The sequence below is a fragment of the Micromesistius poutassou genome (assembly GCF_964030765.1).
Source record: "Micromesistius poutassou genome assembly, chromosome: 14".
NCBI lineage: Eukaryota > Metazoa > Chordata > Actinopteri > Gadiformes > Gadidae > Micromesistius > Micromesistius poutassou.
In genome coordinates, this window is record NC_140284.1 from 16,508,459 (window position 1) to 16,525,417 (window position 16,959).

Below are 16,959 nucleotides of genomic sequence, written 5' to 3' on the forward strand. Positions count from 1 at the left end.
AAAACAACTCGCCACATCTGACCACCCGTTCTGATCTCATCGTTTTCCTGACACCGCCCTCCACCCCCCTCTCACACAACACTTTTTTTGAGACACTAATTAGGACTTCGCTAAACACAGGGAGTTTATTCAATCGTCTATACATGGCCATGCCCATTGTTAGGAAACATGCCATCTTGTATCTTATTTTTTCTTCATTTCGTTGCAAGTATTAAACAAACTTGTTTCAGGGCTTGGTTGGAAGTGATTGTTGAATATTGTACAGAAGAAAATGTATGCTACCCCCCATCTCCCTTTCTCCCAAAATAAAGTATAGTGACTGCTCTATACATGGTCTTTTGGGATTGTTTTTCAGTGTCCCCCCTGCTGCGCCCACACTATTCACTCAGTAGTGTCCTTTAGTGTTAAATGTTCTAAATTACAATCAGAATGATTGTGAAGCAAAATTTCAATTCTGGTGTATATCGTTTTCCAATATTCATTTTATTATTTGGCAAGAGTCTTAACCATATCCTTAGGTAAGAGTCCAGTGTAATTTAGGCCTGCCCTTTATACATTTGTGAACATCATTTTGGAATTCAAACATTGACCTATAAACCAGTTTAGTTAATTGGAAAGTACCCTGGGGATTCCAATGATAATCTATTCAATGTTACTCAGCATTTTTTTTTACCTGTTTATGACTCATAAATTCTCATTTCAAACAAATCCAATATTATAAACAAGATATCCAAGAAAAAAGGTATCTTGCCATGCATGTTTCTTTTTTCCTCACTAGGTGGCAGCATTTGAGCAATCTCAACCTTAATTCATATTAGTTAGCTTTTTATAATTAACTTTACTATGAAACCACTTAACCACGAACCTACTGTTGGGAATAAGTGACAGTTTAAAATAGTTGGACATGGCACATAAACAAGTCATGTTTATGTGCCATGTCGTCACATAAACAAGTCATTATACCAATATGACCATTGGTTGAATGGGAAATTCAACATAGATCTAGACTGAATTCTATAAAATGTCAGTATTCGAGAATCTGTTTGATTTTCCGTAAGTCCAACACGATCATCACTGTAGGGGTGCATCTCGCTGCATTTATTTTACACTGTCTGAATTTAATTTCATGGAGGCAGTTTATTCTATTTTTCTATACCACCAGTTTCTTAGAAAAGCCCCATCTCCCTGGGCCTTAACGGGAGTTATTAGTAAATCAATTTCCGGTGATTTGATCTTGAATTTCACATTAAAAGTTGGATTAAAAAACTGCTTTAAAATGGGTCGCTGTCGGCGTACGTTTCCACCGTCCTTCCTCCTTGTCTCTCTTGCCATTATTAGAATCTGAAAATAAAATAATATAGTGAATTGACCACCTCAGGAGGCCTACTACCCTAAGTCATACACTAGGCCTATACATAAAATGCACATTGTTGCAGAGCTTGATAGTTGGGCTCAAAAGAAGCAGCAGCAGTTGGGTCTGGTGGGTTATTATTTAGCTCATCAATAATATGTGGTGAGTCGGATTTCCAATTATCAATCACATTCTCACCAGCATCATGTGACTACTGCAGCTGTCGTACAGAAGATTAGATTAAAACTGCGTTTCTGTTTGCTTTAAATAATAAACAAATTGTTTCTTGATGATTTCAAATGCCGATTTAATTGCATCGCAATGCAGATTCAAGTAATGCTATTTAGAAACATCTGACAACTTTTCCGGGACTTTTTTGAATTAAGTTCAAACAGGAGGAGACCAATAACTCCTGGGACTTCTAACAATCTCCTAACAAGTAGTCTGTGGCTGCATTGACAACGTGCAACTTAAAACCATGTTATGATGACAATGTGTCAGAAACCGCAGTAACCGCAGCAGACACTGCAGTCGTGTACAGGAGAGCTCCGGATTGGCAGCATCAGCTGTCTGTCACAACAGTTCATTAACGTGCATTATGCCTAGCTGTTTCCCTGGGCGCTGAACTTTGAATTAGTATCAAAGACGTAATTGTATTTCGATTCGGATAACCCTGAATCTGAAGGAAAGGAAGCACAGACGTAACTGTGAACTATAGTTTGTGCTTCTCAACAAAAAAATATATTTGTTGTTATATTATTTGACTATTTGACTATCCAACCCCTGTATACAGTTTTGTTTTGAGTTCGTCAGCAAGGCACAACGGATTTTGTATATATATATATATATATATATATAATATTTATATATATATATTATATTTATTTATTTAAAAAAAAATAATAGGCCTATAGTTTTCATATTTTTTCATATATAAAAATATATGAAAAATATATTATTTTTATATGAAAATAATTAAGATATTAATATATATATCCACACTTACATTAAATCGGCAAAAATAAAATAGACGGGCAATAACAATGACATGGACAATATTGTGAACCTGAGTTTGTTACCAACGCGCCCTTATTTTGAAAATCCCGGCCGTCGTGACCATTCTCGACAGCTTGACAAAGAGCATTACGCGTAAAGCGAAGACTAGATGGGAAGAAAGAGGGGTTATTCTTCAACACAGTGGGCACTTGGACTGGTGAGTGACCGTCTCTCTAATGTCTTTATGTTCTACTTGTGTTTCCAACTCAGCTCGGTTCAGGACGCACTCCGGTAGATTGTCCAGAGGTCATCGTCTGTGTACCAGGAGATAGGGGGGACCCTGACTTTGTGGCTTCTTGTAATAACGTGCCTGACTGATTGTTAAATTGTTCCTAGTTGTGTCTTATTTCTCCCTGGCTCAACTGTTGTGGCTGTGTACAGTAAGCGAAGGACCTGACCCGATACAGACTGTAGTGGCTCTCTGCTTGTTGTCCCCGTAGCCGTCCAGCTAGGCTAGTCCTCATCTGAGGTGATCCAGACTAATGTTTCATGATCAGTGTCGTCGGATTACGTGATCCGTGATTAGTTTCATCAAGTGTTCAACACTCAGGAATACGAAGATGGCTGTCCTCTCCGGAACGCCACCATAGTATTCCTGGTTATGTTCATCCTAACCAGCAGCCCACCAAGTTGAACTGGTTAGCTCGGCGCTATTGCAGATGTTTTCCTCCTAGCTAAGCCTGCTAACGTTGGCCGCAAATTAGCCCGGCTTTAGAATACGGTTCTGTGTGAAATGTATTTGTTTACCACATGCATTTGCATGCATTTGTATGTAAATGTGTCCGGATATATTGCACCACTGCATTCGTTAATGCATTGAACGCGAGTGTTTCAGCAGCAGGCTATATGTTTGTATAATGGTTGCTGCGTGATCCCTCTTGATCTGCCAGTAAAGGTCGGTCTATTTCCTCGACTGTGCCTCAAATTCTGATTTGTGTGGGGGTGGGGGGGTGGAAGAGCTGCGGATTCCACATCGTATAACGACATGCATTTGCCACTCTTACTGTCGTTCCAGGCTTATACACAGGGGAGCTTTTATTGGGGACCAAACGCGTCTCTGCTTTTAAATTATTCAAACCCCATTACAAAAAATAAAGACAGAATTCCCTTGTTAAAGAGAACTATATTATGTTGGTATCCGTGGAATTGTAAAATGCCATGTCGTATATTATTGGCAGCACCCACTGCTCCTCGGTTCGCCACGGCCACTAGTTTGGCTGCACAGCCCACAGCCAGCATCCATAACTTCTGGCAGCAAATGGAATTTTGAGATTTATGATTTGGAGAGAACAAGGCTTGCTGCACTATCTGTTCTCTTGCAAGGCAAAGAGGTGGTGGCTTCGTGTTGTTGCTATGCTGGATGCAGTCACTCATGCTAGACAGACAGTAGGTTTTCTAATCTGGATAAAATATTACTTTGCCTGCATTCCATTTTTGCCACAAAAAAAGGGATTGCCAAGTCTGAAGTATTTAACTAGAGTTCAATTATTGCAAATATTGTGTTCCCATTATTAATTTGTTTTTAAATTGGTGTCTGTGTTGCACTTAATGGCCTTTCCTGTATTATTCGATTTTCCCCATGTCTCTTTCCCTACTGTACGCTATCACTTGTTTGTTCTATGAGACATGCATAGAGACTAGCGTTTCTCTGCAACCATATCCATTGCCAAAATAGTTCCTGTTGGATCTCTGACTGACCCCCTCCCCACCTCCTCCGTCCCCTTGGGACTGCCTACCTTCCTTGCAACCAAGGCAGCAACCTGTCCTATTTTTCAACTCTCTCTTTCTCTCCAGGCATTGAGCACTGGTAGGACACCAGGGTGCTCGCTCTGCTCACGTGTGGCTACTGTGTCTCGCCAAAAATAGTATGCCGAGACACACTATGATATGTTGCCTTGTCTTGCTGCTGTGCAATCAGTGTTAGTCACAGGTAGGCGTCCTAGTAGTTGGCCTAAAGGATCGCTTGTACAGCAGTGAGCAGGCAGCATGAAGCAGGTTTGTGTTGTAGTGGTGAAAACTGAAAATTGCATTATAGTAGCATAATACAATTATCATGGTAGGAGGCTAGATATTGTGTGGGGTTTGAATGTGGTATTATGAAAGACCATAATTGTCTGTTTATATATATCAAATGTTTCACTTCAAGTAACAATATGTTTAATTAAATGATAAATGGGATGAGACAAACACAGTAGCACACTTCCCAGGTATTGTGTGACTTTTTTTTAATGGTGGAAATATTTATATATTTTTTGCAATGATATCGCACATCTCTAGTGGGTTTTTCATCCATTTACAATTCCCCTCCCCACCTTGTTTTTCTGGGTCACTCTTTAATGCCAAATGAACTTGATCAGTTACTCCGCCATTACCTTGGACCAGGACTATTTACCCCAATCAAGAATTAAATGGTAGAGTTTGGTTCTTATGCTTTTATGGTTCTGTTTTTAAATGTGCAACATGAATGACATGGAAAAGCAAAGTGCATATGATTTACTTCTATTTTCCCAAATATTTTTCGATATAAAGATAGATGCATTTGGTATATGCCGACCGTGTAGTCTCAAAACCACCCAGTCTGAGCATCGGCAGACGTAACAACCATTTGACCAGAACGGCGATACATCTGGGGATCAGTATTCAAACGAGAAGGCTTGTGCTTAGTACGCTGCAGGATCGGGGGGGGATGTGGATGTGGATGTCAGAATAGGAGATATGTGTGCTTTAATCTGATCTGCACACAGTGGATTGAGTTTACTAGCAAAATGTACATTTCTTATCCATTCTGTTATGTATGGCTAACATGGTGATATGTACATCGTAAATATATAACACTGCTTTTAGGGACTTAATTATCAAACGAATGATGAATCCCGTAAATAGGGGTTGGATGTGATTACGCGATGGTGATAGATCCCTGTAGGTCCATTTCCCCAAGGAGGCAGCCGCTGTTGGCTGTGAATGAAAAAGGAAACTGCCAGGGGACTTAGTCATACCTTTGTCACCACCACTGTAAAAAGAAAATGCCCGTCTGTCTTCCCCCATCCCCCCCGTTTTAATCTAGCCCTTGGCTTGGCTGTAGCCTTATGATGAGATCACCAGTGGCAACAAGATGGTAATATTCCTCCAGTGCATTCTTTATTGGCTTTCTGTCAGCCACTGCCACTTCAGCCTTGGAGGATCTGAGGAGCCCTTATGACTTCTTGTTGTTCATGCCGGTGTGGGGTTGCAGATTGTTGTTTTTCACATATTTATCCCAGCATATAATATTGCACGAGTTATAATTATCATGGTTAATTAAGATGTTTATTTTTTGTCTGTGTTTCTGTTCTCTCCACAGATGGGTTGCATGCCATCCAGAGGCGGACGTTTTGAGGCCATCTCAAAGCCTCTCTTTCACCCATCTTGCAGTGGAGTGGACGTTTGACGTTCTCCATCAAAATGCTGTGAAACGTGCGGCCTTCCTCGGTTCTTCGCCTTGGTACAGAAATTTAACGGGACATCAAATTGAAGCTGTCATTTCTAACCGAGTGACCACTGTGGTTAGCCCTACTGTTGGTGCTCCACCAGAGAGAGAGAGAGAGACGGACGGACATCAACTAATCCGTGCAACGCTTTCGACATGACCAGGGCGATGCAGTCAATCGCCCATCACCGGCTCCCTCCTCTGTGAAAGTCGGAGGAACGGACAAATGAAAAATGGCCAAGATCATCGCTCGGGCTATTGATGGTTTTTCCGTTGTCAATAATATCAATCTAACATCAAATTTCCACATTGGGGTGTCCATGAATATGCCTGTCCCAACCATGTCTACTCTGGACGGGTTCGCCGGCATGCTCCAGGATGAGGCGCGGGCGGTCTGCTTCTAGTCCCACACGGTTGTGATATTTGCTGTGGTGCGGTTCGAGCGCGTGGTGGACCTTCATGACAATGGACAGGACCGTGACATATGGTGGTGGTGGCCACTGCCCGGTTGGAAAGCCGCCAGCCCAGGTCCCCATTGGGTGGCAAAGAAAGATCCACCATGGCGGAGTCGTCTACATCAGGTAGGGCTCTGCTGCTCTGCGGAACACGATGCCGGTTCGATGGGGATTGATGTGTGTCAGTGTGTCTCCTCAGGGGTTTGTGTTCAAACAATTTGATCAGGAACATTAAAATGTATCCAAAATCGTGTGCGAGTCGGAGTATGGTCCTACTGTATGTTTCAGGGATGAACCAAATCGCACTCTTGTGAAATGTCTTTTTGAAATTGGGGAAAGCATCGGAGAGACATTAAGATATGTAGTGAACGTATATTTCTCTGTAGTGTTTTTTTCTTCTTGAGGCACCGAACTGCATGGATCCGTCTTCCATCGTCGACTTGGCTTTGTGTCTCTCTTTATGTCAAATGTAGAGTAAGCCTCCTCTAAAAGCACCTCTAGCTGGTTAGCCTAGTGTTTTTGGACGTGATGATGCACCCAGTGAAGACTCAAATCTTACCTCAGGAAGTCAAAATTGTTGCCTGTACTAATCATGTTAGTTTGCTTTATCACCGTCTTCCACGGTCTGCGTTGCACGTAAGTAGGGCAAGTCTAGAAAACCCTGGCAGAGTTCAACATAAAGGCGAATGCTGTAGATGGAGCATGACATTTCTAAATCCACCAAACTGGGAGGTTGTTTTGGACCGTAGTAGTCATGTCCACATGGCCATACCGACGACAGGTCGTAAGTAACTAACCCAGGTATGGCAAGCATGGCATTCAGTTGGCAGTGAGGGAAGCAAGAGCAGGAAGAAGAGACGCTGGGAACTTCTGACTGATCTCCCTCTCCCGTCTTCCTTTTTAGCTTTCTCTTTCATTCAGTCTTTTTAGTACATCTTTACTTAAAAAATATATATATTTTTAAAAGAAACCCTGCAAACCTTGATTTCTGTGACCTTTGTAATGCAAACTGCTTCTCAAATCACTCTGCGTGCCATCATCTTCCAGGGCCGGAACATCCAATGGGGTAATTTTGCAAGCACCATAAAATAAAATAAACTTGGATCGATGGACGCGGTTTTAGAAATCTGCCATCTCTGTCATGAGCTACGATGCTTCCAAATGGTATATTTCCATATACTACCCACCCCCTCAATTTCAACCGTTCTTGTGTGGGTTTTTAATTTAACTCTGAAGCCAACATTTTGTAAAGGCGGCTGAAATAGCTTTTGTCTCGTCTGTCACAGCTCCCTAGTTCGGATGTTCTCCAACTCTCGCTCGCTCTCTCTTTGCCCTTTAATCCGCCTTTTACATGTAGCTCGGTTTGGCGGGGTTGTCATGTAAGAAGAACTATTTTGACCTTTTCCTTTTAATGTCCTAAATATAATAGAATACATTCGGTGTTGCTGCTGTGGGCTGGCCGGGCTGTGGGGAAGCATGCTCTGGGGCTGGTATTGTCTCAGGCTGCTGAGCCTGTCAAGTGCTGGTCCCTCTCTGCATGAACAATCAGACAGACCCACACAGCCTTCTGGAGGGTTCTCATCTATGCCATAGCCACAGATGTAAATGGACATGCATCTATTGTCGTGGCACTAATATTGAGCACTTTTATTATCCTATTATCTTAGGCTATATAAAGATAGTGTATGCAATTATATACTTTCAGCTTATTACATTTTCATGACACATGACATATTTGTTTTCTTGTGCAAAATTAATCATAAAGACTGAAGATAGTTTTGCATGACTTCCTCTTGATATCCATTGTTGGTGCCAACCGAATTCTGTTTTGTTTAGTTCTGGATCCCCAATATTAAAAACTAATTCACAGCCAAGCTGTGTTTGCTGTGTTGAGAGATTAAAAGAAACTGGTACACACATTTCACATAACCAAGCACAAAAACATCCTGCACATGAGAACAAGTGCATTGTGATTGTCTGATCACTCCCTTTCCCCCATCCTCTCCACAGCCCCAGTGGCTCAGTGCTTGCCTGTCTGGAACAAGCCAAGAGCTACCTCCAGACAGATGGGACCTGCAAGTGTGGCCTGGAGTGTCCCCTCATCCTGCATAAGGTCAGTGTCTCGCCATGTGTGCGTTGTGTAACACCCTCTCAGGAACATGGCACTGGCCATTGCTGGTACATTTGTTGTATTCCAAACCCCTGCGTGTATGCCTTGTCGTCAGCGCTCTCTCCCGCCTCCTCCCAGGTGTTCAACTTTGACCCCGGGGCCGTGGTCACGCAGAGGACAGCCGAGGACGTCAAAGCGGACTCTGCCGTCACCAAGCTCTGCATACACAAGAGGAAGATCATCGCCGTGGCAACCCTGCACAGGAGCATGGAGTCCCAGATTTCCAGTAGAATCTCTGGTATGTTTACGTTTGTGGGGGTGCGTGTGTACCTGGTTCACTTACAATTGTGTGTTTGGGATTGTAGAAATGCATGTAATATTGTCTATAAATTTGATCACATTTATAGATAACACACAGATAAAACACAGGTGAACTAGGCACCAACTGCATACGGAGCCTCTTGCTTAAGATCACTCAGGTTGTAATACAGCTTCGCCGATCTTTCCCTTTTTCTTTACTAGTTTTGGATAAGCTTATTTTATTCTTCACCTTGCAGGTGGTTGTCACATTGGCTCTTTGACTCCTCAAGCAATAAGGAAGGATCTGCGCAACGGCCCCTCCAACTCGCTCCCCCCCGACGGCACCCACTCCTACAAACTGCCGCCATCTGGTCCGCAGCACTACATACACAAACACCAACTGGGCTCCCCACCCCAGAGGGACGCGTACGCACACCAGGCCAGGTTGAGACCGGGCGCCGGTGACCTCAACGCCCAAAGGTCGCCGTATCGCAGCAACCATCACAGCGGCTTACTCAGCCCCCCAGCAACCACCACATGTAGCTCCCAGCATTACGGTGACCGGACCCCCTTTCTCAGGAGCCCCGAGTCTGCCGCGCTCGGCTTTCACGGAGCCCTCAGCCCCGGCTCCGGCCACGTGAACGGCGAGCGCTTCGGCCCCCTCTCCCCGCCCAGTGTCATGGTGCACGGTCCGCCCTCGTCCGGCCAGCTGTCCTGTGCCCTCGCTGGCAGAACCAGCGTCTCCTCGTCGCCTTCCATGCACACCAAAAGCCCAAACAGGCAGCGCTCGCCCTGCAGCTTCCCTCAGAACACAGACTACACACACAAATCCCCCTTGTCGTCCAGCGCCCAGCAGCAGCAGCAGCAGCAGCAGCAGCAGCAGCAGCAGCAGCACCACCCACCCGTCCTACAGCATGCTCCCTACGTTGTGCAGAAGAGATGTATGAGCTCTTCTGAAAAGGACCCCCTCGGCATTCTCGACCCGATACCGAGCCTGTTAGACTTCCACGATCAAGCTGCCCCCACGCCCTCAAGACTCCAGGTCAATAACCATCCTCAGGGGCCGTCTGTGCACGGCCCTCCTGCCGTCGTCCCCTTGCCCAGTAATCTCCCTATGCCGGCGGTTAAGTCTGGAGCTGCCGGGCCTGGCCCTGGCCTAAGAGGCCAGCAGCACCCAGCGCTGTCGTCCATTTCATCTTCACCCGGTAGATCTCCAGTACACATGGCAGCCCCGCCTGCGCCCATTAGGTTAAAGGATCTGTCTCTGCACCAGCACACGCCCGTTTCCTCCTCACACTACGGTAGCGTCGCCCTGGCGTCACAGGTGCCGTCGCAGCAGCCTTCCCGGTCTTTGCAGGGGCCCGTTTCATCCCCAAAGACCTCAGTGCCGCTCCATCACATGGCCGAGTCTGTGATCCAGCCACTAGTAGCAATAAACACTGGTGGCAGCGTGCATTCTGAGTCCATACGCCTTCCTCCTCCCAGAGCTGACAGCCTCAATCAGACTAGACTCGCTCTGAAGACGGGGCCTCGCCAACTCGACCGACAGAACCCTCCCACCTTTCCAGCCAGTAGTCTCCTGTCCGCGGCGGCCAAAGCCCAGCTAGTCCACCAAAACAACCTGGGTGGCAGCTCGGGCCACCCTGGGTTGGTGGGGGGCGGCAGGCAGCCGTACGGCGAAGGATGTGGCGGTTTGGAGCCCCAGTATCTACGCAGTGCCGGAGGCCCCTTGGGCGAGGGACAGAGCGGAAGAGCGGCGCTCCGGGACAAACTGATGTCCCAGCAACGAGGGGCACTGCGCAAGCGCAAAGCCCCCGCCGAGCCCGACGGGAATACCGCCTTCCACATGAACATGCAGCACGGGCCCGGTTCGCATGGCTACCCAGAGCCCACTAAAAGGCTCTTGCAGCAAGTGGCAAACAACGACGCGTCAATGGCACCGCTTGTTCAACCTATTAGCAATCAGCTGGAGGCCCAGAATGGACTAAACCATGCGTGTCAACCACTGCCCTTGCCTGGCAAACCGCTGTTTTTTGAGGAGAGTGTGCCTTCACTGTCAAACATGCAGAATGCGCATGGACCCCTTCATCTCCAAATTCGAGACATCGCAGGCTATCGGAACTTCAGCAAAGACTGCCGTGATGATCAGGGGGAGCCCCTGGACATGGAACAGTTTGCACGTCAAGTGAATCAAACGCACAACCTGCCTTTTGTCGGGAATATAAGAACCCTAAGTTACGGCGGCCATGAAGTGGAAGGGTCCATATGTAACCAAAACTCTCAGCAGCCACAAATGGGTCATCATGTAAAACAGTCCCAGGGCAGCCTCGGTTTTAAAGATGGAACTGGATTTCCCCCGGTGATGTCCAATGGTGGTTTCGAAATGTACCCAGAATCAGGTAACCCATTTATCCAAGGTATTGCCCAAAACATTGTAGATGTTTCATAATCTCTACATGAAGGAATAAAATACGGAATATAAATATTTTTGGGGGGTATTTTATTTTTACCCTCCTTTATTGAGCAATCAACAAATCCCTCCCTTTTTAGTCTATGAATAAACTCCTTTTGTCTTTGTGTGCTAGCTGTTTTCATCTCAATTCCATCATTTACATTTTTTCTTAAAACATTACAACAATACCCTACTCTAGGGGACAATTTGAATCTCCCATCATTTTTTATGGATCATATAGGGTTTTGTGAAGGCAATGGCAGTTTTCCTACCACTAAAAAGTTCCTTTGGTAACGCTAACATGGCAGACTTTTCCACAAACTGTCGTGGTGATATGACAGTTTATTATTCTTGTATAGCTCCCTGGTCAACACAGCCACAAGTTTCGTTAAAGGTGATGGCTAACTTGAGAGAGAACATTCATCACCACTGCAACTCGCTGGGCTGAAATACCCTGGGAAAGTGGTCTTACTGGCTTGGTTATCTATTTTTTCAAAGGGGAAATGCCAGCCTGAGAATATATGATCGCAAACACACAAGACAGTGATTTATAGTGACGGTTTATAGGTACTTCACTGAAGAAGGTGGATTTGTTTGTTTAAGTTGTAGTTTTTAGTTTTTATTGTCTTTCCACAAGGTTGAAAATTTCTTTGATTTTAAATTCTATATCTTTTTTTTATATGGGTTTAGAATTGGTAAAGATGTCTTTGGGGGAATTTAAATCTGAACTCTTACTGCAACTTTTTAATGTCCCTAACTTGTCGGTGTTCATAGCCTAGTTTGCCTGGGAACGCAGATCTCTTTTCAGCGCCGAGCAGCCAAATCCATACACGCACACCTCAACGTAGGATGCATTTCTCTCTCAATACAGGAGCTCCACACAAATGATCACACTCACTTGGCGTCCGAGCTCTGTGGATTCAGCACATGTCCTTCGCAAAACCACGAGTTAGCGGATCATGCTGGCCCCTTTGTTGGAGGTTTGTCATCCCGTTTTTGAAACCTTTTTGATTTGGCAGCAAAGCTCACCGATTCCTTCTGTCACTGCTCTGTGAACACTGCCGCACACTATTTCTGTCTATGGTAGCCTAGGGACTGTCTGGAAAAGGTAAGGTTTGCATTCACCGGCGGAGAGTGTAAGACGGTTTATTTTGGCAAACCACTCCGTGTTTGCCTTGTCCCTGATTTTTATGTAATTTGTCCTGGTGAAGGTCTTTCTGATAGATAATTACTCAACTCCTGAGCTGTTGAGTTTATCTAAATGCTCAAAAAAATATGATTTTCTTTTCCTCTCATTATTACATTGTCTAATATATGATTTCCGTGTCACTAATTCATTTCTTAACCCTTGTTCTTTTTCACATCATCTGCACATCATCCCTAGATTATGATTTTAAGCGTCTTTGAGTCCTAGAAAAGCGCTATATAAATCAAAATTATTATTATAATTAGATTATAGATGTAACACCACCTCTTTATTAGCGTTACCTAGCGCCTCTGATATGCCTCTCTGGATCCTTCCATAGCAAGACTCTATTGTGATGGGTCTTCCTTACCCCGCTTATGAACACATGGTTTCTGTTTATCTTTACCTCTCATTTGACCCCCTCCCTTTCTCCCTGCCCCCCCCACCCCCCACCCCCCCCCATCTGGGTCGTATCTTTCGACACTTCCACAGGTAAGGCTCATTTCCTGGACTCGGCTTCAAGAAAACTCCAGAACGGTAGCCTGCGGCGCCGGCAGCAGAAGCAACAACCAAAAGACGCCTTGGGACAACTTCCTGTCCAGGCCGTGGACTTCCTCCAGTGCCCAGACAGCCTTTCATGTTGTGACTCCAATCACCACCCGCGCTCCCCCGGCGCCATGAACGGCCTTCACAGAACCTTCAAGGTCAGATGGATGTGTTGAAAGGAGTAAAAATCCAGCTCCTCAATAGAACATAATAGGTAGATTTAATCTAATCTCTTGGTTTTCCTTGTGGTAGGTGAGTCTCGCGGAGAGGACACCGCACCCTGCCAGCATGGTATCGGATCAACAGCAGGGCGTGGGTCTTCCGGATGCCATGTGCTTCCAGGCCGGCCAGCAGGAACTCTCCATAGCCCAGGGCGGGCATCAGAGCACAAACCCCAGCAGCCAACAGGTCAGAGCCGGCTTGCGCGGGGAGGCGGTGTCAAGCGTCATCGTCCGCAATTGCGCGTTTTCGGCGTCCCAAGCGGCCACGCAGCCGGACCTCTCCCAGTCGGTCGTCGAGGCCGCTCAACACCCGGCCGGGCCGCGGCGGGCCCCCGCAAAACTGAAGCCCTCGAACGGCCTGCCCTCCGCCCCGGAGGCGCTGCATCACTTCGGCCGCGGTGCGCACTGGAGCGCCGGTGCCAACGGGGGTCCGCCGTACGGGCTCGGCCAGAACGAGAGGAGTCTGGCGCAGGCGCGGGCTCAGGCTCAGGCTCAGGACGCCAACGGGAACGGCTTCTACACAGAGTTTCTGGCCAGACACGCCTTCCCCACACCGCAGGAGCAGAGTCCCGCCCAGCTGAACGGTAACCACCCCAGGAACGGCCACCTCGGCCCAGGGAGGAGCGGAGGCCACGGGCCAGGCGGGGTCATCCAGTCCCCCGAGCACTGCCCCGCGTCTGACGGCCGCCAAGCCTATTTTCCCAAGCGGTCCAACGGATATTTAAACGGCCAGCTCAACGGGAACTACGGCGGTGGCGGTGCGCGTGATGAAGGCAGCCTAAACGGGTCCTTTGTGCTGAATATTGCAGAAGGCCAGATGAGTGAAGAGAGGCTCCTGGGACCCGTCAGCCTGCATCACCCTGGGCGACCGCTGGCCCACAGGCAACCGGCGCCGCCCGGAGGAGATCTGCTGTGGGCCGGGGCCCCGAGCTTTCATCCCTGGCCGAGCAAGATGAAAATGGAGGCCCCCTCTTATCTCTGCAGTGTTGGGGACATGATGCAAAGCAAGGTGAGGGGTTCACGATGCGTGGTGGTTATTCTTATAAAAAGTTGACATTGTAAAATGAAATGTTCCTTAGACGCTTGGCGTTGCTATTTAAGTCATGGAAATTGTGTATGAAGATAGATATATTTGACTAATGTTTTTATTTTTTCTGGTTTCAGATGGAGCCTGTGAGATTTCACCAAACCTTGAAGGATGACCTGAACACATTGCACAAAGCTAACGGTATTCACCTGAGGTAATTCAAACCTCCATTGATTTTATTTATCAAGGTCTATTTGCTGTCTCACAGTTAAAACAACAAATAGCAATGAAATAATAGATTTAATGTTGTGTGTGTTTGTTTTTCAAAGTGCTGGGGCCGTAGACGACCACATGGAGGATGCTCTGCACAATGCAATGGGCCAGTGGCACAAATTTACAGCTAATGTGAGTCTAGGCTTATTTAGATGTTAAAATGGGTTGCTTGCATGGTGACTCTGGTTACCATGTGTTGTTGTAGGCAGTCCTATAGCTCTTCATAGCTGGGAGCCAGTTGTGTCCCATGGGCTTTAAGGAAGAATACTAACGTGCATGCCACCATTACTCACACACTATGACCAATATTTTGTGTGAATAACGGCAGCAGAGGTAGCAAATGCGGGGGTAAACCATTTCAATTTGATTTCAACCCGTATATTCAACCGTTTAACAATGTTTTTTTTTTAAATTGACTCCACAGGTAGGCCTAGCTGGTGTACGGAAAACCCCCAAAGCCAAAAAGAGGAAGATCTTTAGATGACAGGAACCTATCGATGGATTTTATTTATTGTTTTTGTTTTGTTTCTCTTCAAAGCGAAAGCTCTCAAATTTTATTTTGTATTTAATATGAGAAAAATGTCTGACTTCTGTGAAGCCACTTCAGTTTGTGGAAGTTTACATATTTGGCACTATCTGGGGGACAAAACTACATAATTGTTTTTGCGTGTGAACTTGGATGTTCTTGTGAGAACTACTCAATACCTACAGTTTGTTATATCATGAAGATGGTATTCATATCAAATGGTTAGAGGGGCTGTAGGTAAGATTTGGTTTGCATTACTTTCTCATTGTACACACTTAAATACCAGATTAATACATGTTATAGCGAGAATAACATGCCTCTAAAGCTTTGAAATATTAAATGATATTCAAAAAAACATGTGTTGCTTTGTTTACTAAATTGCCACGTCCCTAAGGCTTGGAGCAGTAAAATGTGTTCCTAAAGCGGTGCATGTTCAAACTATCCTTTTAGTTGACTAATATATATGTAGATTAGGAAGTTCTCAAGGTTTCCTCCATCACATAAATCGAGTAAAAATTAGCTTGAGTAAATGAGTGTTAAAAGCAACATTTGATAACCTTTGTTAAAGCTCTGATTTAGTAGACCTTGCCATTCCTTCAGGGCTTACATTCTGCCTAAAATCTAAACCAACCAGTCAGTTGCAGACTGTTTCACAATGAACCTGAATGTCCTCAAAAACAGACATTATATTACATTATATTGCTTTACGGTTTCACAATTATTTTTGAACAGGTTATCACACAATGTCAACTACTGGATGGTGTTCCAATTCCTGCACTGCAAAATTATAATTAACTTTCATAAACTTCCCATTCTCCATGTTCCACGTGTGCTGCTTTAATTCCTTATTCATAAACTATATTAATGTGTATGCGTTCTACTAAACTATAAAAAGTAATGACAAAACCAAAGTAGAATTGTGAAGCGTGAACCATTTGCTAACAGCTGGTACATGATTGTCTGCACCTTGTAGCATTGTACTAACTCTAATATGTGTGATATGATTCATACAATGCATTATTTGTCAAAGACCATGCCTCAAAATAATATTACTAAGCGTTTGTTTTCAGTCTCCAAATTCAGCTTTTGCCAATAGCCCATCCACTAGCATAACAGCCTTCTGTATATGTCCAAATGTCCTCTTGCATAAAATGTTTGTAGATTTTCTAAACCTTATGCAGAGGTTCCTTCTGGTGTTTATCAGTATAAATTTGGAAACCCTGTTTTCCAAAGCTGTATTATCTTTAGAGTCAAGTTCAATAATTGGATTTTCTTTCATCAGCCTCTACAGCCTGTGACTTGGCCCTAACACTATTACATTGCTGTGCAATCTCAAATCATATGGTGTTATTGTGATTCTTTATTAAACTAATTTCAGGATGTCCTTTTATTGTAATACTTACAGTATTCAGAAAGCTGTAATCATATAATTATACCCAACCCTTAGTTATGTATTTGAATTTATTCGCTCCCACTTGCATATATCAGTGCTGAATGGTTATTGACCAAGCAGCATTTTGATATCACGTAAGAAAATCTTCATCTTGTAACCAACCACATGAAGATAATTCTAGATATCTAATTAACCTGGCTTATAGCCAATGTATCCTAATGAAAAAAAGGTAATACTTGAAAATCATGAATATATTGAAATACTTGAATATGATTACGATTACTATTATTGAAGTGCATGTAAATGATCAAACTGATTTACTGTAAATATTCTAAGTGATTGTATGCATATTACAATTTTAGTTTTGTCTTTTATTTTTAAATGAATGTTATACTAATTAAGGAAAATCTACCCCATGTCAAAGATGGTGCTTTATATTTAAAATGTAAATTGTATATAATGTAATGTAATGTTATTTGTAAATGCCCATAATGTTCTACCCATTTATGAAATGCTGTTAATCAAATTCTATGGCATTTCACCATCTTATACAATTTTAAATAATGCTCGACTGCAACAGGAAATGTCTATTAAACC

The 16,959-nt window shown here is 44.5% G+C and overlaps 1 protein-coding gene across 2 annotated transcripts; it reads left to right on the forward strand.

The window, feature by feature from the left end:
• Positions 1-2,497: 2,497 nt before the first annotated feature.
• On the forward strand, positions 2,498-15,781 carry LOC311358677 (methyl-CpG-binding domain protein 5-like). 2 transcript variants are annotated; one of them, XR_014638088.1, is made up of 10 exons: positions 2,498-2,564; positions 5,748-6,454; positions 8,339-8,441; positions 8,577-8,736; positions 8,996-11,137; positions 12,869-13,080; positions 13,175-14,152; positions 14,308-14,371; positions 14,500-14,575; positions 14,868-15,781. XR_014638088.1 is itself a non-coding variant. In XM_084478796.1 (10 exons), the coding sequence occupies exons 2-10, from the start codon at positions 6,333-6,335 to the stop codon at positions 14,925-14,927; spliced, it is 3,930 nt and encodes a 1,309-aa protein (XP_084334922.1). In that variant the 5' UTR covers positions 2,498-2,564; positions 5,748-6,332; the 3' UTR covers positions 14,928-15,781. The 2 variants fall into 2 exon arrangements, 1 of the variants encoding a protein (XP_084334922.1); XM_084478796.1 differs by having other exon boundaries at positions 14,308-14,384.
• Positions 15,782-16,959: the final 1,178 nt, after the last annotated feature.

Excerpts from the sequence above, each read along its gene's own strand:
- LOC311358677 (XM_084478796.1), top strand. The coding sequence starts at position 6,333 with ATGACAATGGACAGGACCGTGACATATGGTGGTGGTGGCCACTGCCCG. Across the intron at positions 13,081-13,174 it reads GCCTTCACAGAACCTTCAAG|GTGAGTCTCGCGGAGAGGAC; the intron begins GTCAGATGGATG and ends TCCTTGTGGTAG. Across the intron at positions 14,153-14,307 it reads GGGACATGATGCAAAGCAAG|ATGGAGCCTGTGAGATTTCA; the intron begins GTGAGGGGTTCA and ends TTCTGGTTTCAG.